General features: G+C 38.0%; 1 protein-coding gene across 2 annotated transcripts in view; it reads right to left on the bottom strand.

Moving 5' to 3' along the window:
* Positions 1-23,333, bottom strand: part of arhgef25a (Rho guanine nucleotide exchange factor (GEF) 25a) — an 82,560-nt gene that overhangs the window by 48,348 nt on the left and 10,879 nt on the right. The window contains exon 1 of one of the 2 annotated variants that reach the window (XM_016256812.1): positions 16,076-16,451. The exons of the other annotated variant lie outside the window; for it this stretch is intronic. Coding sequence (XP_016112298.1) covers positions 16,076-16,169 — 94 coding nt within the window. The 5' untranslated portion in view covers positions 16,170-16,451. Of the gene's footprint in view, positions 1-16,075; positions 16,452-23,333 lie in introns of those variants that run through there. 2 annotated transcript variants of the gene reach the window in all.

Here is a 23,333-nt window from a genome sequence, read left to right as displayed (position 1 = left end):
CTTTTCAACAAAGAGCAGGTCTAATAATGTCAATGGTGAAACTGAAAGAAGTGAAAGAGAGACTGACATGAGAGGAGGGATTTCAGAAGGGAGAGACTGAAGTCTTGTGATTGACAGAGGCTGTGATGGGAGGTGGCAACAATACTTGCATGATTTTTTCACCAATCTGACTGATCTGATTCAGTTCACTGGTTCATTGCAGGTTGTAGCAGTTAACATTATCAATTGATCATTATCAATGGTGTGATATGGCCTAAAGAAGCTAAATTAAAATATTATTATGTCTTATAAAGGCAAAATGCAGTTAACTATTGCAACACCAGAAATAAGAAAAATGGCTGGAGATATACACAGAAAATCTTTGCAGGTTCCAGGGGTTTGCTGATGATCGAAGGCAGTATTACTGTCAGATCTCAGTCTTTCTCCATTCAAGCAGATCGGAGTCATACTTTTATGACATTCACCTTATTATCTATCATACAGCATTCTATAATGCCATTTTAGTGCCACATTTAAAAAAAAATATTGATAAAAAAGTCCCAATGTTCAGAGAATTAAATAATAATTTTTAAAGTAACAATTATGAGAATAAAGTATAGCACTATTCCTATTGTGGAAATGACTTTTCTCGTAATGTTATTCACACAATATTAATATACTTTTAATTTCATGACTTCATTTTCAACATGCTAGAAAAAAATTTTTTAACGTAATGTGGCTATAAAACACTGTTGTAGCATCCTAATCGGCCATTAGTCTCCCACAAGCATAAACAACAGATTTGTGGTTATGGCATAAAGCAAAAAGAAGCAACCCTCTGTGAGTGACCAATATGAATACTGTGAAACCACAGGCCATAAATGAAGAACCACATACACATAAACAAACCCGGTGTTTTCCAGAAGTCACCTCCCTGGATTTATTGATCTTCTGTTCCTGAGTCCGGATAGGGATTTGCCACTTGTTAAGAGGCTGCAAATGCAAGGTCTAAACACTTAGGCACGCAATAACACGCAGAAAAACACAAAAGTGTGTGGATATTATTGAAGCATAAGTGCGCACGTATACGCAAACTCAAGCACGCACACACAATCAGGCTGACATAATAATTACTGCCTCACGAATGCCCCAAACACGCAGTCTGAACCCTGAACCCATAAAAAAAATGCATAATGCACTAGCGATATCAGTCTTAGCTCCGAAGCGTCTGGGTAAGAGGCTTACCACTCTGTTAATGCTGTCTCTATGATGGTGTGGGAATTGAGCGACATGGCACAAGCTCCACAGTGGTGATAAACTACTGGTCTGTGGAAAAAACCACAGCATTCCTGCCCGGCTGCTCCCAAAAGCCTTCCTATACCGCAACCCCAGCCTCTTTCCGTCATCCTCTTGCCATGTTCCACCACAGATGCAGAACCGCTGCGCAAGACAGAGACCATGGCTATCTGCTTCCCTGGCTCGGGGGCCCTGCTGACACTACAAAAGAGGGGTAAAAGAGATGTAAATTACACCCCAGACTGGAGACCTGAGTCAATCCCGGCATCACCCCTCACTGCTGACGCACTCATCCAGATGGGCCTGTTAGAGTGGCCGGGTGGAGGGGTCACTAACAGGGAGTGAACGATGAGCTCAATAGTTCCTGATGACTCAGATTTATCTTTTCGCTGTCAGCTTAAGAAAGCACCACAGAATCCTGAATGTGAATGTCAATAATACAAGAGAGGGATGTGTGAATGAGCTTGAGCATGAGCATATCGGTAACTTTATTAGGAACTGTAACCTAAGACATTGATTAAATCAAATTGTAAGAACAATATTTGACTCGCGCCGATGAAAGCTATGCAAGTGAATCAAATCAAACATGTAGAAAGCACTGACTGCTGAAAATATCTGACATGATGACTTGCCAAAACCAAACAACATTTAACTTGAAAAAAATGAACAGTTGACCCAAAATTAAAAATCATTTTCTCACCCTCATGTCCTTCCAAGTCTGTTTGATTTTGTTTCTTCTGAGGAACATAAAAAAGGTATTAAAAAAAAAAACAGTTGCGCAAAACAGTTGAGACATTATTCAATATCTTCTTTTGTGATTCACTGAAGAAAAAGTCAGGTTTGGGGGTGAACAATCCCTTTAATTTCCCATTTAGCAATGTGTATCAGTAATAAAAGATTAGCTGGTTGCAACAAACGCTTGCAAGATACAAATAATTAAGGGTTTTCTTAGCTTAAGGAGTTTTTTGCAACCGGGTCCTGAGCTTTAGCAATTTAACACATCAATTTGATGACATAAAAGACAGTAGGCCAAATAGTCCAAGTTTTTGCATTGCAGCTGAGTGTGTCAAGGGGAACATTCACGAAAACAATGAAATTATATGACCAAAAGATTTACAAATTGCTTAGGTCAAAGCTCATCAACAGGCACAGAGCATAACTGACAAACAGAGAAACCGAGCCTCAACAAAAACAAATATTGTATGTCAGGGAAACCATTTGGAGATGTCTTGTATCACAAACTCAAGCAAAACCTTCCACTAATCGACCAACTCAACCACTTAATCAATCAATCAATCAATCAATCAATCTATCTATCTAAAAATAAGAAAAATGTTTGAAAAGAGTTCTGTTGTGTTTATGCGAGTCCATTACGCAGATCCATATACTGTAAAAGTGAGCAATCTGCATGTTTTTCATTGCAGCCCTGGGCAACCATAACATCCCGAACACGTGGGCACAGAGGCGAGGAAAACCAACAGCACTTGTTCCCTATACAGGATAATTAAGGAAGAGAATAACAGAAAAACCAGCATCCCATTAGGATGAGCATGCACATCGCTTCTGTCCATTACCATCTGTCTGAAGTTATTCTTTCACACTACTTTGTGTCTGTACCTCATCTTCCATCACAACACACACAGCAATTAGGCATGTGACAATGTGTGTGTGTGTGTGTGGGTGGACCTCCCTGGGCGTAAGCTTTTATCTGCCTACAGCAGCCTTTGGTTCATGTGGCAGGGTTTTTAGGCCCAGATGCCACTGATTGGATAGCTCATGGAGATCGTTCCAGAAGAGAAACCCTGCATTACACGGGAGTCCATGTGGCACTGCCTTTTTGTGCACGGATCTCCACAATTATGATCATTAGAAGCAAAAAAAACATCTCCCTGAAGTTGCCTGCTCATCCACCTCCCTGTTACTGTACCCACACACAAACACAACAGAGCATCACACATTGCAGAGTGCACCAAAAACAGATTTATTACAGTCTAAAAGTCTCACACACCATACTCACAGACCTCCCCCAGTCCAGGCAATACATACTGCGCACAAAATTGGAAAGCAATTTCTGGATCTGAGGAGGGCCTAAATCTCAACATCCTTAAAATGTACATTTACTTAACAGACTAAACAAAACAGCAAAGAAATTATACAAGTAGCATAAAATATTAGGACTAGCAGGGAATGAGAGAAAAAATATTAAACATATACATTTATAAATGACATATATAATTATATATAAAAAATATCTATCTATCTATCTATAATATATATATATATGAATTATCTTTTTTTCCTTGATCTTTTCCCATCCAAGTAGGTGGTTTTGGCCAGAATGAGCTGTTCTTTAGTTAAGGGTCTGTCTAAGCGAGACTAGATTCTACATGGCAGGAAGCGCAGCCATGCTGAGCGAACCTGTTGATCAGAGAATGGTAGAATAAAAAGTCTTCATCTTGCTTTCTGTGTAAATCAAAATGCAGATGAGCTCAGCGAGTGTCTGCTATGATGTTTTAGCGATATGAAAGTCCTTTCTACTGATCAGAGGAAAAATTCACCCCTGCAGAGTCAGACCCACTCCTCATTGCTATTGCTAAGACAATGCTTATTTGAGGAGGAAAACTCAAGTGTATTTAACCATCTGAATAGCGTCTTGCGGGAATTTAATAACAAGGGATGCCCAGTATTTCCTGTCTAATGAAGGTTGTATTTAGCCTTTTTTTCTCAGCTATGTTGAGGTAGTTTACTGGGTGTCACCATGTGCTTGGGAGGATCTTTGCTTTGAGCTTTGTGTAATACTAACAAAAGATGATGCCATCACAGTTAACATGACTGATTGCACACTGTATACAGTATGTGCAGACCAATAATGGTTGTTAAGCCTCCAGCGCAAATTTTTATTCCTTACCATGTCTCTCTGTTTCTTCTAAGTCACATTGCCATGGCAACTAAACCCCAAGGGAAGAGAGTTAGGGACAACCAAAAGAAAAGCTGTCAGAGAGACAAGTTACGGGCATCGACTGACATATGCATACAGCACACTCATGTCTGAAAGTTCACTTTACACAGCCAGCTTGTTATCACTCACATCAAAGTCTCGCTTGAGCCAATCACTGTCATGTTCAGCACAAGAGATTGACTGACTGTGAAAATGCCAACAGAGCATCATCAAATGAGTGAAGGACTGGTGTCAGGAGCATCAGCATTTGGTTACAGGAGGAAATCTTTCCTTCTTGATTTTCATTCTTTATTAATCTTACAATCAAAGTCATCAATAATTAATATATATCGGTGTTCCATGGTATTACCATCTGCTATCAGATCACAGGAACATGGTACCTCTCCAGTACTTTTTGTAAGGGTTCTTTCTTTCTTCCCCAAGAAATAAAGATCGATCTATCTATCTATCTAATCAAAAAATTATATATGGATATATAGGATTTATGAAGAGATTAATTATGATAGATGAATAGATATTAATTACAATAGATATATATTTCTATGTATCTATCTGCAGAAAAAAAGATTATTACAACATTTTGTATTACCAGTTGTGTATAAAGTACCTGAAAGCCATACTCAAGTAAAAGTACAAGTAAAAGTACAGATATCTCACCAGAAAATGACTTTGGTAGAATGGCCTAATGTAAAAAGGCCCAATGTTTTGTTTTTAACATAAAACGTTGAATACTGATATTTTAAATAATTTAAAACATGAAAAAAATAGGCCTAGTCGAAATGTGAAATTAAAACCGCCAGTAGGTGACTGTTAATGAGGGAGTAATTGAGATTCAACCGATTCATTCAAACGACTGATTCATTTAGAAACAAAGCATTTGACTGTGTTAATGAGTGATTCACTGAATCATTTATTCAACGGATTCGCTCAAAAAGCTGATTCATTCAATAAGTAAACACCGTCCATTGCTCAGAGATGCAAAACAGTGCTATGATCTTTGTTTGGAACTATTTTCGTTGGAAAAATTTAGCAAAAACAAGCAATATTATGTCTAAAATGTAAGTCACTTATTGCTTTACTGAACTTGTATAAAATGATTATTAAATGTTCATGCTGATATCGGCAGAAAAACGGTACTCTTTGTGTGATATAGATTAAGTTAACTATATTAATTATATAAATATAAAATGCATACAGAAGCATTTTTGCCATCTACAATTTAGAATGCCTGGAATTTTGAGTTTTAATAGAATAAATCAACGTGCGTGCACTCTGTGTGTGAATTGGTGATATAGCCTACTTGATAATGTCCGATCGCACATCATTACAACAACACTTACCATATTATCGCAGACGATGCTGTATCGCACACCCCAGACTTGACTTGAGTGGAAAATGAAATCATCCGCGGTTGTGCGCACACTTGTTTGCACATGAGCAAAGTTGTTTTTAGGAATCTCTGGAACATGGTACATCTCACCATAAGAGCTCTTTCTCACTTTCCTCCTTTTTCTAATGAAACCAGCATTTGGCCCCATATGGCACTTAGATCAGCCGTTTGAAAACTACAGGAGTGACTTAAGCTTGACACTGAAGCAGCACACTTTCCGATCTAAGAGCAGAGCACATAATGTCCGCTTAAAAACGCTGTCTAGTACACGTATTTCATTTCCGCCCAAGGTCAGAAGTAACTGTATACAGACATGCATTTCTTAGTAAGTCACTGGCTTGTTGCATAAACGGATAACACGCTGGATTTAATAAACAAGCTATTATTCTCATGCTCGCTCTGAGCCTTAGCAAGGAGCATCTGTCCTTTTTTTGTATTCTGTGTACACGGAGTCAAGCTGCTGTTGGTCCAAGAGGTTAAAGAACTGTTTCTACTCCACCACAATTTGTTTGTTCACTACAAGAAAATATGTCTACCAGTGCTGTCCGTGAAGAACCCTCGAGGGAAAACAACTTCAAGAGATTGCCAACAGTGACAGAAAGACTTTTGTGTTGAAAAACACAATTCAATAAAGTGCCACTAACATACACATCAACAGTAAATGAAAACACTCCTCTCAGCACCAAGATAAACACAGGAAGCGTGTGGCTCATTCTGGCATTCATAATGTTGTGAATCGCAGCACAATTTAGAGCAGAGATGATGTTCAAGGAGCAGCAGAATGTGGAATTCAGAAGAATGATGTCGTCCATCTTTCTTTTTTTCTAAACAAGGCATGGAATGCACTCCTGCTTCTAGTAACTTGTTCCATCATTCTTTTCGTCTTTACACTGATGCAAATACAATCTGATTACATCTAATTAGCCAAATGGCATTTACAGTGTCTAAAGATCTCATGAGCAAAAATGGCAGATTTTAAATCACACATTTCAGGTGGCGCCAACTGAGCAGCGGCCTTTGAGATGAATGGAAATGCTAACGGATGATTTTCTTCACATATCCTCCTTGGGGAGGATCAAGGTCAGAGACAGAAAGAGAGAGAGGGCGAAATGCTGAGGAAAAGCAAAGGTGAATATAGTTGAGGAGGTTATTGCATCCAGCTGTGGACAGAAGTTTAATTTAGTCTGGTTCAGGGGGAGCGAGACAAAGACAGAGAATCAGAAAGTGAGATTTGCCCCTGGAATGATCTTAACGCTTCACTTGATGCTCACATTCCTCACAGGCATATCATACAACTTTCTGCCCAATATTCAGCTGGGGCTATTTCTTCATTTTGCTGGAGGGGCTGACTGAGTAAGAGATGGAAAGAGTGAGGGATGGAAGGAAAATATATCAGGTAGATTTACAGTGATAAAAAGAGAGAGAGAGAGGGAGAGCAAAGGAGGGAAGGAAAGAAAGACAGTGAAAGAAGGGGGATGGGGTGTTGTGTTAAAAATATCTCCTACTACTGAGCGAAGAGCAGTCTCAAGTACCTCAGCTTGCTTTCAGTTTTTGCTATTTTTGCAGCTTTTTCCATAATGCATGGAGGAATGAGACCTTATAAGTGGATGACAAAAGATGTCTGCAAATTCAAAAAGACTTCAGCTAGTGGGATGTGAACACAAATCATACCCATCTACTATAAATAATATCTATCAATGTCTCTGTTTATAGATCTATTACACACAGAAATGAAATAGTCAGTTTTCATTTTATGTTGACTGTAAAAGCAGGTCTGTTTCCACAAAGGTTGCAGGTTTAGTGCTAAAGAGCTCGTCCCAGTTGGCTTTAGTACCACCGCACCCTTGAGGTTGGCATTTAAACCCAGTTTGTTTCAAGCATACACGCCATAGTAAGTGCCCTTGCATGAAAAATGTCTGCTAAATAGCAGCTAATAACCCGTCCAATCAGACAGCCCCTTGAAGAGCCACTTATCAGCGTTCATGTGCAATGGGAGCAGATCAGTCTTTTTTGTCTGAGATAATTATTATTGCTGTAGTTGTGAAGCCCTCTCTCCCTCTCTGGGTTGAGTAGCTGCCAAGTATTGTGAGTGCCAGCTCATTACAAGGCTGAGTCAAGATTGTTCAGAGACACTGGCCTCAGGTGGGCTCATGGTGGCCTGGATGTGTGTGTGACAAATCCAGCAGAAACCTGGGAATAAGACAAAGCAAAGCAGGGAAGCTCACCTCAGATTTCTCTGGCAAACCAGATTAAAGCGAAGAAAGATAATGTAGGCTAAAGTTGAAATGGACCCTATGTTTGAAGTTGATGCTGATGTCTTAAAATGGCTGTATTATATGAAGTTGCACACTACAAGACTGAAGTGTTTCTTGTTTTCAGTCATGTTGATGCATGTTGACCCAGAGTTTTATAGATGCATATAGACAGATAGATGTATAAATAGGATTTATGGATAGATATGTCTATCCATCCATCCATCCATCCAAAAAATCAATAGCAATGAATGTTTTCTTTATTAAAGGAGCAGTTCACTTCCAGAATGAAAATTTTCTGATAATTTACTCACCCCCATGTCATCCAAGACATTTATGTCTTTCTTTCTTCAGTTGAAAAGAAATTAAGATTTTTGAAGAAAACATTCCAGGATTTTCCTCCATATAATGGACTTCAATGGTGGCCAATGGTTTGAAGGTCCAAATTGCAGTTTCATTGCAGCTTCAAAGGGTTCTACATGATCCCAGCAGAGGAATAAGGGTCTTATCTAGTGAAATGATTGGACATTTTCTGAAAAAAATTAAATGTATATATACTTTTAACCAGAAAGTCTCGTCTTGCACATGCTCGACCTCACGCATTATGTAATCACATACGCATGACGTAGGCAGAAGTACCGGTCCAGTGTTTACAAAGTGAAAATGCAAAGAAAGTCAAACGTCCTTTACAAAAAAAGATAAAACAACAATGTCGGAAGATTTTGAAGATGGAGGAGAAAATTAGATAGATTTTTTTGCCCTACCCTATACCTTTTTTAAACAAAGTACACAGACTAAGAACTAACCGCACATGATCTTTCCAACGTGATTACGCAATGCATGAAGATGCACATGCGCATCGCAGAGCTAGGGCAAGGTGAGCATTTGTGGTTAAAAAATATATACATTTTTATTTTTTAAGAAAATTACCAATCGTTTCGCTAGATAAGACCCTTATTCTTTGGCTGGGATCGTGTAGAACCCTTTGAAGCTGCAATGAAACTGCAATTTGGACCTTCAACCCATTGGCCACCATTGAAGTCCATTATATGGAGAAAATTCTTGGGATGTTTTCCTCAAAAAACTTCAGACATCAACATCTTGGATGACATGGGACTGAATAAATTATCAGGACATTTTTATTCTGGATGTGAACTACTCCTTTAAGTGGACTACATTGGTAATGTTGGGAATAGTGAATTAGGGTAGGGTGCAATATCAACTACAGCCAATATGTCAACAGACAATATGGAGAACGTGTTTGCTCCCATTTTCCCAAAAAATCTGCACAGAACAGGAAATAATGTAAACATCATAGAGCAACAAGTTTCTGTGTTGTAGTTTTCACTTGGTTTCAGAGACACACAGAGAGAGACAAACAATTGTTGTTGTGACCGTTTCTCCCCCCCAATTGTCCTTTATCATACCCTTTATTTTAGCTCTCAGGCATCACCACAGTCGGCTTTGAAATTGACTTGGGGTGAAAATGAAGGCATGGGGAGACAGAAAGCATGGAGCCATCGGTTTCAATATACGCCACGGCCAAAGAAAACAGAGGCTTGGAAAGGAGACCGTCCTCTTGGCAGAGCAACGGCACTGAGGTCCTTACTCGATTTACTCACTTCTTTCCTGCCACTGGAGTCTGTCTGATATCCTCACATGTGTTATGCCTGCCTGTACTCTGGAAAAGTATATATAAAAGCAAGATTACCTGTGGGTTTGTGACACACCACTGGAGGTGTAGAGGGCTTTGCAGTGGTAGAAACGCAATATAGCAGCAGATGTTGTGACTTACTGCAGAGTGGTACTGTCTCCCTCTTAATCACAACCATGACGAGAAGCACATGCTCATACCCGGGCTTCATTAAAGCATCGTTCTTCACCAGCCGCCTACAGCAGATGGGTTAAGAAGCTTTACATGCCTCTGAAGATCATATATTTCAGTAATGTAAAGCTGTCATGATACAAGTTGCATTTGCAGGATCAAGCTTAGAGAGAAGGATGAGACTAAAGCTTCAAATATCTTTGTCATGACAGACTTCCAGAGACGACATGGAGATAAAGTAATCATCTATACATTGACAATGTAACAACACATAAACATTTTTTTCTCTTAACCTAGTTTATTGTTCTCTAACTACTATGCCATTTGTTAAAGATCCATCAATCTCTTTCCAGTTCAACCTGTAGTGGGAGTTTGGGGAGTGTGCAAGCTAAAATTTGAAGACTTTCCAAAATATGCAGAGACAGATAATAGGGTAAAACAAGGGAAACATTTATAGGGGTGCTTTTACAAGAAGGAATTTGATGGAATGTTTGGGTTTCAATCGAGACACCAACCTTGCAGTGTTTCTTCATGTTAGTTCTTTACTGCCAAGACTCCGATAAATAGTAAGATTTTGTAAGAATAAAAATAATCATAATGTCATGTATGGGAATTTTCAAAGTTTTTTTTTTAATTATGCTTTATTTCTGTAATTCTGTTAAGTGACACAGGCACAGCAACTGCATACTTCACATTTAAAGAGAGCACAAGTTTTTAAAATCTTAGCAGGTATAGGCTCTCTTAAATTTACTAAACAGCTATATAGTTTACTATTTGATGCAAAAGAAATGTCTTATTCACTATCTAATCCAGTTTAACCAGGAAATATCCACGCAGGACTTGCTATTTATATAAATTGCATGCTAAAACTAGTCAGACAGTGCATGCTAATAAATAACGCAACTATGCTAATCAGTGGGCGCAATTCCTGAATCTTTTACTGAAATGGTTCCCAGCCTGTATGGCAATGTTCTTCTCAATGAACACAGCTGCAAAATCTACAACAAGCTCCTTTGTCCAGCTCATTTTAAGCAAAGATGTGTTTTTTCCTGAGGTAAAAACTCAGTTTCCTGTTTCTGTCAGAGCTAAGCAAGTTTCAGAAGATAACAAAGTCTTAGCTCGGCTCAGACACAATTCTTGAGTTATGTCTCTTCAGACTGTTTGCATCCGTCCTTTACTTCCTCCCTTTCTATTTTCCTTTCTTATTTTCTAACTCATAACATTATTGTCTTTCTAGCTGCAAGTTCAGTGTGATGCTAATAGCAATAACTTTGAAATGTGCTGTCTCAGCTGTAAGCTTTGCTGATGCTTGATTTCATAAAGTCAATGCATGGTGCCATTACGTCCAAGATTTCTGTTCCAAGTTTATTGATTCTCTAAGTGGGTCTATGAATGATACATAGACACACATGCAGATGCCCTATTTGCAAACAAATGATTTCATTCAGATATCAGTGGAGAACTGTCTCAGCTACATAGTCATGGTCACCTTAATAGTGTCTGAGCAGATGATTGTCATGCAACTTGGTGTTCATTAGGATGGAGAGAAGAGACGTCATATGGTAGATTCCTGCTGGGCTTGTAAATAATAGCCATCTACAGCTGCAGTGTGGAAAAGAAACAGCTTTCAATGCTCTGCAATTACCAGAATGATGGTTTGGCTAAAAAAGCTATGTGATTGCATTCTCCTGGTCTTTGGAAAGACGGCTACACCACTAGGGAACTAATGGAAGTGGTTGAGTTTTTTAATACTGATGCATAAAATGGTAAAAAAAATAAAAATAAAGCTTGCGGTTTGTGCATGAGGGATGCTAAATCAGAGGAAAAAGCCATTCATTTAAACGGAATCAAGCTATTGCTTTTTGACATTGGCAAGTACGCAGATCACCCTAGAAATTTGTTAAAAACATAAAGCATGCATTAAATTGATCAAAAGTGCCAGCAATGACATTTATAATGTTACAAAAGATTTTGATCTCAAACAAAGAAAAATAAATTTTCTATTTAGCTAAGAATCCTGAAAAAAATGTATAAAGGTTTTCATGAAAATATTAGGCAGCACAACGGTCTTCGACACTAATAATAATAAGAAATGTTTCTTGAACACCAAATCAGCATATTAAAATGATTTCTGAATTAAAACAGAATATTAAAATTAAAAAACTGTTATAGTAAACAGTAATAATATTTCACAAAATTACTATTTTACTGTATTTTTGATCAAATAAATGTAGCCTTAGTGAGCATAAGAGACTTCTTTAAAAAAAATCTTACTGACACTAAACTTTTAGTAGTAGCATGACACGTGTAAAATACATACAAATATACTGTTATCATATTTAGAAGACGCTCCATAACTTAAAAGGTTAGTTCACCCAAAAATGAAAATTAGCCCATGTTTTACTCACCCTCGAAGCATCTTAGGTGTATATGACTTTCTTCTTTCAGACGAATCCAATCGCGAGTTAATTAAAAACCATTTGAATGGGAGTAGGCAGGTGTTTTTGTTCAACAGTCCAAAAGTGCATTCGTAATAAAACGTGCCTCACACGGCTCCAGGGGGTGAATAATGGCCTCCTGTAGTGAATCGATGCATTTTTGTAAGAAAAATATAAATGTTTAAAATGTTTAACATTTTTATGTACACGTACGTCCTACGTCATCTGCCGGAAAGGCTTCCCACTACGACAGTCAGCAGAAGTGAGAAAAAAGTTTTTATTATACATACAAAGAGAACAAAAAGTCTGTTCATGCCAAGTCAAGTCTTTCTTAGTTTGTTTGGGTTTTGGATTACTTAAAGGGGTCATATGATGCTGCTAAAAAGAATTTTGTGTATTTGGTGTAATGAAATGTGTTTATGCGGTTTAAGGTTAAAAAAACACATTATTTTCCACATACTGTACATTATTGTTTCTCCTCTATGTCCCGCCTTTCTGAAATGCGTAAATTTTTACAAAGCTCATCGGTCTGAAAAAGCGAGGTGTGCTGTGATTGGCCAGCTATCCAGTGCGATCGACAGCGCAAAGTATTTCCTCAGCGACCAGCACGGATCAGATCTAGACATGATGAAGCAGATATCGTCCTCTTTTGGAAGGCCAAACAAAGTAGTTTTGGCGGCGGAAACAACAAAACTACAGTGAGATTAAAAGTTACGCCTTCTTTCTTTGCGTGAAAATTTGGGTGTTCCACATTGATATAAATAGCCCTCATGTTGCATTTGTCGAGTATTGATGTTGTAACCTGCTGTCGGTGAGTCAAGTCTGTTCATGCCAAGTCAAGTCTGTTCAAGTCTGTTCATGCCAAGTCAAGTCTTTCTTCGTTTGTTTGGATGTTTAGATTTTGGATTACTTTGGAATAAAGCTGCACTTGGGTTCTTAAACTCACCTTCAGTGGACTGCTTGTTACACACAAAAAACACAACAAAAAGAACTCACATTTATATATAGGTTGGGAGTGTTGAGTATTGTGGATGTTGAGAGTATTCATTTCTTTGTGAAGTATTTTCTCTTTCCTGTGTTTATAACTTTTTAAATATGGATATTTTTCTTACAAAAATGCATCGATTCACTACAGGAGACCTAAATTCACCCCCCGGAACCTTGTGAGGCAGGTTTTATTACGGATGCGTGCTTTATTTGACTACTTTTGGACTGTTGAACAAAAACACCCACCTACTCCCATTGTAACGCTTGGAAGAGCCAGGAAAATTTTTTATATAACTCCGATTGGATTCGTCTGATAGAAGAAAGTCATATACACCTAGGATGCTTTGAGGGTGAGTAAAACATGGGCTAATTTCCATTTGTGGGTGAACTAGCCCTCCAACAAAAAAAGCACCAAAAGTACCACAGTATTACCATACGGTAATCATTCAGGACCATGGTGTGTATCAAAAGTTCTGTGGTACTACCATATGGTACCATTGTGCTTTTTTTTAAGAGGGGTGGAAAAGTTAAATTACTACAGGTTGTGGAAGTTGCTTCCTGGAAGTGCAAGTTCTGGACTTTTCCATTCACTACACCCTCACAGACAGGAAAAAACCATTGAAGAACAACTAATATGTGATGATAATTATCTCTGTACAAACTAGATTGTTTTTCCTATAAACATCAAAACAAAGAGGGTGTATGCAAGTGTTTGCATTGCACTCTTAGTATGGAACATGCATTTCAGACATCTGTAGGGTCTCGAAAAGGGATGTGCGTGACGCTTAACCAGACTGATAGCTCGTCCCGCACATGCGATCACGTCTGCCCCTTTAACCATGCAGAAAACAGCACGTCGACAGCCCTCCTGCTCCGGGCGCATTCAGGTTGTTTACTTTATACCCAGGGCTGAATAAACATTTAGCCCTCATCCAGGCGTGATTAAACGCTCTTACATAAACCAGCCATTTATACTCCCTTTTATCATAGAGAATAGAGCTTAGGTGTCAGAAAGAGTCATATAATCTCCAAGGCAGGAGAGTCAGGCTGGTAAAGTGAAAGAAGGAGAGGGTGGGAGGAAGTCACATATGGGTTTAAGCATCTCCATCTGCCTACAGCTTTCTCCTAATGTGATTTATATTTAAGGAGGAGAGCCCGATGCTAATACTCCACATTAAAATTATATTTGCTGACTTAGAGTAGCATTCGAAATCAGCTCCACATAACCACAGGGTAGTCACGTCGAAACGGTCATCTTTGCTGGTGAAAGTAAGTGCACTGCCATTTTTCACTTACGAGGGGTTTATTCTCTTTCCATAGATTTTTAAAGGTGCACTTAGCAATTTTTGTTTGACTGACACTGCAGTCGTCTTGGAGTTATATTGGCTTAGTATTATGCAAAGTAATAGTTTTGTACACTGTATACATGCACTATTCACATTTAGATATGATTAATTTATTCTGTGAGCAATAATAGTTGGGTTTCAATGATAAAATGAAGTTATCATTTTTGTCATTTGATCTAAACATGATGGCCGCATAAGACCAACCACTCAATATTTAGGGTTAAAACTGTTTTAATACAGAAATAAAGTCAATTCAAATGTTTAATTCTTTCTTTCTTTGACATTTCTTCAGGGAAGCTGGATTATTCAAATGGAATCATCCCTAGCTAACAGCTATTTCAGAAACTGCGCAGCCCTTACATGGCTTGCACAATTTGGCACGACTTTCGAATGATGTCTGAGGTTAACTTAGACGATCCTAAGTGAAGGTAGAAAGCACATACTCTGGCTGAGAGGAAGAATGTCCATTACATAAGCACTGGAGATTAAACTAGAGGCATCTGAACTATGCCAGAGCCCCACAGAGTCAAAACGATGATAAAAGAGCACACGAAGAAAGCTTACAGCATTGCATTTTCCATAAATTACACAATTTTAGATTGAAAACAGATGGGATATAGAAAGAACCAATTGTGTAGATACAATCGAAAATATTTTCCAGCTACCATTTAACACGTCATATTTTACTTAAAATTGAACTCGCTACTGCAACTTTAAAGAAGGAGTTTACACAAATATCAAAATTGTGTCATTATTTACTTACCTTTATGTCGTTCCAAACCTGTATGACTTTATTTCTTCTGTGTAATAGAAGAGAAGATATTTTGAATAACTGTACTTGTCCCTACAATGAAAGTCATTGGGATCCAAAACAACACTGCCCCACTGACTTTCATGGTATAGACAAAAAAGAGAAAGGTTCGGATTGACACTGGACTGAGGATGAGTAAATGATGACAAAATCTTCATTTTTGGGTGAACTATCACTTTATTAACAGACACTTCCATGACTGGCTGAAAAAACTGAAAGACAAACCAAAAAGGAAGGTAGAGAGAGACACAGGGTGTCCTTAGTCAAAGTCTCACTGTTGAACAAAAGAAGGAATGTTTCAGTGCAGCCCCCAGTGTTTCATCCACCCACGTGCTGCACCAAAACCCCCCTGAACACATGGCACCCTGTCTTACATGTAAACATGCTCCATCTAATCCATACATGCCGTTTCTCGCCGCTCGATAATTGCATGAGAGGGGGAGTGAGATGAAAAGTGTGAGGGGAAGCCGTAACCAGGAGAAGTGACAAACATCTGTTGCTCCAGCTGAGTGCGAGCAGAAGAAAAAGAAGCAAATCCCCCCGACACACATGCAATGCAATACACTGACACTCAATAATCACTTCAGAGACTAGGTGGATGAGCAAATTTGGAATGCGAGAAGCATTGAAGAACATCGTAGACTAAATAAGAAAATCAGAACACCAGTGTAGGAGAAAGACACTAAGAATAGCATTCAAACAAGTTGCAAACTCAAAGCATAGTAGTAGTTTTCTTATCCTTCATCTCTGTAATCAAGTCCACCATGACAGCGTTAGCCTAAAGTCACTGACCTCTGACCCGGGCATAACAGCAGCCGCACTTCACCAGGACTTTTCGAAACAAGTGGTGGCAGGCGCAGCCCCGATGGTGGTGGCCCCCCTTCATGGTCTACCCCAGTCTCTGACCACAAGATTAGCAGGCATGGGCATGGCACATCACACGCACACGTTCACGCTGGGGATATCCCTGTAGAGGTAATTCCAAAGAGGTGTGGGGGAGAACCTCAAAACAAATCCCAAGAGGAGCGAATGTCCTGCTAGTCTGTTAGGGAATCATACACCGTCCAGATATCTAGTCTCGAGTTGTCACTGCACAAGACGAGTCAACAGCAGGCAAAAGCACAGCTCAGTCTCCCTGTTTTTCCTCCCTCCTGCTCTCACTGTCTGCTCAAATGACAGACTGTAAGACTGCCAGAGAGAGAGAGAGAGCAAGTGAGAGCGAGCGAGAGAAAGAGGGGGCTGAGGGGGCGGAGTTAGCAGCTCGACTTGCTTGCTATTCCAGGATACAGCTCCCACTCCCCCTTTTATCCCCTTCATCTTGCGTTTACTCTTCTCATAATTCTCTCTCTGCTCTCCATTCTATTCAACCATCTGTCTTGGACTTTTTTAGTACATCATTTTAGAAGATCTCAGACGGCTGGTCCTAATTCGAACCCTCATGAGTCATATCCAAGATAAACAAGGTGGAAAATAAAATCTGAATATGAGCTCGATTGCATGAGGTAATTAGTTCAGGAATACCGGGCAAATAGAGTATCTCTACAACTATCTCCACTCAGAGAGGCGTTTACAGACCTGCTGGGATGAGGAACGGGTGTGCTGTGTTTACTGTACACAGGGTTTACAGAATACGAGGCCGTCGGGATAAAGATAGCTGCCGTTTGATTAGTTTTGAAAGTTACAGACCTGAAAAGACACACAGAGTTGGGTGTGGTGAATGCAGATATCATGTTTCAAATAGTAATGTTTATAGGTTTTGATCATATGTGTCTGTGTTTATGTACACTCTAAAAAATGCTGGGTTATTTCCATCCAACTTTGGGTCAAATTTGGACTAACCCAACTTTTGGGTTAAAAATTGAATGTAAAAATGTAACCCAACAGTTGGGTTAGTCCATATTTGACCCAAAGTTGGGTTGAAACAACCCAGCATTTTTTAGAGTGTATCTTGAAGGCTTTGATACAAGGTGGTGAGTGTGAGTTTTTGTGCCTGTCGCCTCTGATTGAATGTTCTGTCACGGCACTGGTGACTTACAAAGTCATTTTAACACAACCAATGTGGGATTGTTATTGAGGTAAAACTGACCTAAGGGCTTTCCCTGCCAGACTTAACCAGTAGTAAAGGCCAGTTTTATTAGTCATAATAATTAGGATCACTGTAAGATTATGAGTTGTTTACCAATCCTAAACTACCTAGAGTACCCCAAACTTTCACAAAATGTTACATTTTAGCATATGAGAGAATAGTTCAAACTGTTGAATGACAAATATGTAAACTGAAGATACTATTATTTTTGCTGTATGTTTTAGAACACTTGTGACTACAAGAATCTACATAGTGACATTTCCTCAGATGAACATGCAGTTTTTAAAGTTGATGATATGTGAAAAGTACAGTTGTGAAAAGCACAATTGCCACAAAAATGCATAAATATATTTTACAGAAAATTAAAATAACTCCTGATAAATCCATAAAAGATGGATTCAACCTGGTTACTTTTACTACACTCTAAAAAATGCTGGGTTAAAAACAACTCAAGTTGGGTTCAGTATGGACAAACCCAGCGACTGGGTTGTTTTAACCCAGCAGTTGGGTTAAATGCTTGACCAACCTGCTGGGCAGTTTTATTTAACTCAGCTATTGTTTAAAAATTACTATATGGCTGGCTTAAAACGAACCCAAAATAGGTTGGAAATTAAAAACCAGACACATAATTACTAGAGGTATCACTAATAATCAAACGGTGAACATTTATTAGCAGTTTAGCAGTTTAATAAATGTTCATTATTTAATTACTATTTACTAAACTTATTAATAAATGTTGATTTTATTAAGTCAATGGTCACCAAAACTGTTTAGTTAACAACATTCTTCAAAATATCTTCTTCTGTGTTCAGAGGAAGAGATACATTTGAAAAAATGAGTAAATGATGACAGAATTTTCAACTTTCTGTGAACTATCCCCTAAACAGTGTCAAGTGTGAAAAGCTCTATAAAGAGACAAGGCGCGTGTAAGCAAAATGTGTGTTGGAATGTGATGCTGATGGTGAAGAGGAGCAGGAAATGGAGTGCAGGCCTCTTCTAGAGTACATGAGCAGCTGGGGATTTTACTGAGTTTGTGTGTGTGTGTGTGTGTGTGTGTGTGTGTTGATGGAATTAGTCTCTCTCCAGAGCCCAATTACCCGGTGTCTATTGCAGACAAGCAGAGAGGCTCCATATAAGTGCAATATAGCCAATGAAAATTGGAGAATTCACTAAAGAAGCCAACAAACATCTCCCCCACCAGGAAGATAAAACATCAGGACTGAGATGACCACATGCAGAATACATACAATGCAAGTCCAACCACCTGTTTTGTATATGAAATAATTTACAGATGTCATTACAGGCACAAAATATATTTCATGTAAGACAGTAAGTGCATTCGCATGCTATTCAACAATTTGGTTTCAGTCAGATTAAAGCAATAATTCATATTTTTTGGACACTTTAGTCAGACGTCAGCAATCGTTCCAGTTCAAAGCCAGACAATCAGACCTAGACAATGTGACTGTAGATTGGCTTTGTTCAGCATTATACATATTAATCAGACTACCATTGGCCTCAGTATTGTATGCTTGCTCTGAAAGACAGAGATGACGCGTGACATACATTATTAATCCTACAGTATTTGTTAACGCATAATGTCATATTTGGACAGACAGATGGAAACTGTAGCTTGACTATTCAAAACCTGCTGTGGCTTCATTATAAACCTGCATGTAAACAACTTAGTCAGCCCATCATTGTCACTCCTGTCACCTCAAATCGGCAACTATCATTGCAAACAAATTACATTACTTTACAAAATTTCTGTCAGCCCCTTAACACCTCCACCAGGTTGCAGTGTTGTAAACCGCAACACATCACGCTGTTGTCTGCCTGTGACGTGAATGGCAGAGGATTTTACTCGCAAGAACAAAGCTGCATTTTCTCTCTTATAATCTATAATCCAACTACAAACAGAACAAACTGTATTATGATTTGGTTAAAAGGAAGACAAATTAAATTGAATCTGAAAAAGCCATTTCAAAGGCACACCGTAGGATGCAAAGACTAATGCCACACATCAAACAAGCAGTCCTGTCCTGTTTTTGTTCCTTCTCACTGCTAACCACAGCAAGAGAAAGGGAGTTGCATGGCTATGACAACAAGTAGCTTGCATCGTGATGTTTGTATACGATCACGAGTCAAGTTTTCTCTCTTCCTCGCTAACCAGTTTGCTTTCTCTCTTTGCAATACTTGAGGAAATTAACCATGACAGGAGTGCAAATTTGGTTAAGCTGTTCTGAGCGCTTGTTTTGTTTGCTCTTCCAGATGAGGTACAGCATGTTGTTTCTTTAAAGGCATGCAAGTGAATAATTTCAGAGGCAGATACCTCCCTCAAAACCAACACGGTGTACAGTAGCTGCCTAAACTGGTACAGGGAAGAATGTAATCACCAAATTAACATCTTTTGCATTGTATTTACTTTGTAAAAAAAAAAATCGAATTTATATCTCAACCATGTGATCTTACGATAAATAACAAGGCTCACACTAAAAGCTTATGCTGTCAGTATGGATTGCATTAACATCTCTGATCAGTAGAGGGAGTGTATACTATGTGCCTGGGCAAGTCTTTACCCCTCTAAAGAATATTTCTCTGTGATTTGTGGACACTCAGGCATGAGAAACAGGCTTTTCATTGGCCTTTCTAAGAGTGGCTGACGAAAATATGCACTGTTAAATGCACTGCACTTTCATACTGAATTTTATGCATTTTTACAGCAAAATACAATAATTTTATTATTAGTATATCTTAGTTACTATACTAATTATAATATATAAATAATTATACATATACATATAGTTTTCTAATTATATATATATATATATATATATATATATATATATATATATATACACTGTATATACGAGTAATATTTGAGTAAGAAAAAAATGACTAAAATAATGCTATAAACATTAACTTCAATGTACATAACTGACAACTATTTAAGTATAACAATTTTTTGTTATTTAAAAATATTAATAAATCAAAACACAAATACAACTCAATGTGATAAATAAGACAGGGACATCCAGAAACTACTAAGGTAAGCTGCTTACTCACAATTGTCCTATTGTCCCATTAAATTTAATATAATTTCTGATTGAAAATACAATAATGTAATGTCTGGTTAACAATAGACAGGTTTTTACAGTATCTTATTTTTCTGTTAAACTTGACAAGAATGTGCAGAATCTGAAAGGCACTTTCCTATGCTGAACAAGTTCATTTTAAGGTTGTAATAAATACTGTCTGGCATTTGAATATTGTAATCCATCACCACAGATACATCTTAAAATTCCATGGCAACAGGGTAAAAGAACCAAAGAAAGAATGTGAGATGAATAGTGCATTAAAACCCATTCAAGTCTTTTTTATCTTCTCATTCCTCTTCCTCTCCCTCTGTTCTTCCCTCACCCTTTCCTGTTTCTATTTATTTATTCATTCTCCCCACTTCATTGCCTCCATTTATGAATCTCCCCCGGCACGCGCATACTGTATTCAAGCACACACATAAACTCATCCACGCTCATCCTCATACATACTGCATTCAAACATGAGAATATACAATACAAAACCGCAAATATAATTTTCAAACAGGTTTCCCATCAATAATTCATCAGCGAAACGGATAGTCCTATACCTCAAACTCATGCAAATTACATTATTATGATGGGAGGCTAAAAAATTATTTTGTCAAAGACTACACTTATCAGTGTCTACTCACATTTAAGTACATGAAATGAAAAATGGATTGACAAATAGCTTAAAGTAGTGTTGGCTCTGCTTGCCCACTCCCCTCCAACTTGTTTTTGCACATACTGATGATGATGGATTCTGGCGTTGCTCACTGCATGCTAATTACACAAACAATGGTTCAAGGTCTAACAGCTTTGACAGTGACAGGAACAGTGAAAATGTTAGTAGTAGAGGGTTCAAGGTCAGCAAGCTTAAATATGCAGTCATGCAATGACCAATACAGCTGTCCCAAGTTAATTTACATCAACAGGTATAGATGAAAATGAAGTAAAGTGACTTAGTCTTCTCATTCCCCTTCTTCAACCTATTCTAAATCCTATGGTGCAGTGCCTTCACCATACTGTGTTTTTATTGGGATGTTTAGACCTCTCGAATTCTCATTCTTTCTCTTTCTAAAAGCAGGAGCTCCAATTAAGGCCTGCATGAATAGGCAGCAGTGTGGGAGAACAGAGAGACAGCTGGCAGAAAGCCGGCTGGCTGCAGTGAGCTGGTGTTGTATGCTCTGCACTTTGTTTGCTGGTCTGTCTCCCAACCCCAGCCAAGATATTGACCAGGACTCTCACAAAAATATATACAAAAATGTGCGTGCGCACACACACACACACACACACATATTCAGACACAAGGGATATGCACCATTTAGAAATTAATCAAGAATTTAAATTTCAAATTAGCTGCTAAATTTGAAATTAGGTTGCAAATGAGATACAGATTTTTAATACAAAGTGGAATTTAAAAGTAATGATATTCAAAAATGTATTCATATATCTGTTGTAAGTGTTTTTCACTTTTTCATTATTATTACCCATAAACATGTTATCATACACATCCCATTTAGTATATTTTCAGAAACATTAGATGATATCAATAATAAACCTTTGAATGATAACTTACTATGTTTGTATAAATTGGCATATATTACATTATGTTAAATATTATTCAATTAATAAATTAAATTAAATTAAAATATACACAGAATAAAGATTTCCAGTAAGATCCTTTTTAAATAATGAATATTTTTATTCTGCGAAGATGCACTATATATTAATGTTACAATAGATTCTATTTCAAATAAATGCTGTTCTTTTGAACATACTATTTATAAAATAATATCTTCTATCTATCTATCCATCCATCTATCTATCTATCTATCTATCTATCTATCTATCTATCTATCTATCTATCTATCTATCTATCTATCTATCTATCTATCTATCTATCTATCTATCTATCTATCTATCTTCAAAATGGAGCCATCAACATGGCTTAATTCAACAAATTTAATTTCCTGTTATTCCAATTCAACATCCTGTGGAATGTGGTCAATAAAATGAACTGAAAAGGAGACACAAATGCACATTTAAATACATGTCATTCATAGACATACATGCATACTGTCAAATGTACTGTGTAGACTGATGGGAAACATATAGCGGTGCCTCCCACAATTCCTCTCACCAGAACTCCCCATCCTTTGCATACTGTACTTAAATAGATGAACCTCAGCTGAATACTTTCCCCCAGATCCTATAAATCTAGCTACTAAGATGTCTTGAGGAGGATTTTCAGGATTTTCTAAGATTAGTGATGAGATATTTAAACATATAGGTTTATCCAATGTAAACACAATCCTTCTTACCATCTAGACATGCAACGCAACAACAAATTAATACAGAGATTATGTAAGGCATATCTGTTTTCAATTATACTACACACAGACTCCAAACTACTTCTGCTACCATTTCCATATTCTGATTACTAGAACAGCATGCATTTCCTCTCTGTCCTTTATCTCATCCTGGGATTTCGGTTCATAAAACATCACAGTGTGGAAATGCCATCTGTGGACCAGTTTTGTTCCCTGATACATAAAGAAGCAGATGATTAGATCTGATCTCTGCAGACTGCTGTCTCTGTCTGCATGAATGCTGTTCTCTCAACCCTGTATGTCAGGCTACCGTTTTCTCATCTTCAGATCAAGACTATCTCCCCAGAGCACTGTTCATCATGAGGACTTGGCTAAGGCATTTGGGGGAAGGTGTAGCAACCTCTGCTATGATTAATGACCAACAAAGCAACAGTTAGAACCAAAGAGGCAAAACAAAACAGAACCATCGTCCACCACATGACCCATCTGATTCCCAAACTCCATCCTAAACCACAGATCTTTCAACAACGGGATACATCTCGCCCAACAGTAAC

This window comes from Sinocyclocheilus grahami, unplaced genomic scaffold, assembly GCF_001515645.1.
Source record: "Sinocyclocheilus grahami isolate Dianchi unplaced genomic scaffold, SAMN03320097.WGS_v1.1 scaffold29.1, whole genome shotgun sequence".
Taxonomy (NCBI): domain Eukaryota; kingdom Metazoa; phylum Chordata; class Actinopteri; order Cypriniformes; family Cyprinidae; genus Sinocyclocheilus; species Sinocyclocheilus grahami.
This window is presented reverse-complemented; position numbering and strand designations above follow the sequence as displayed.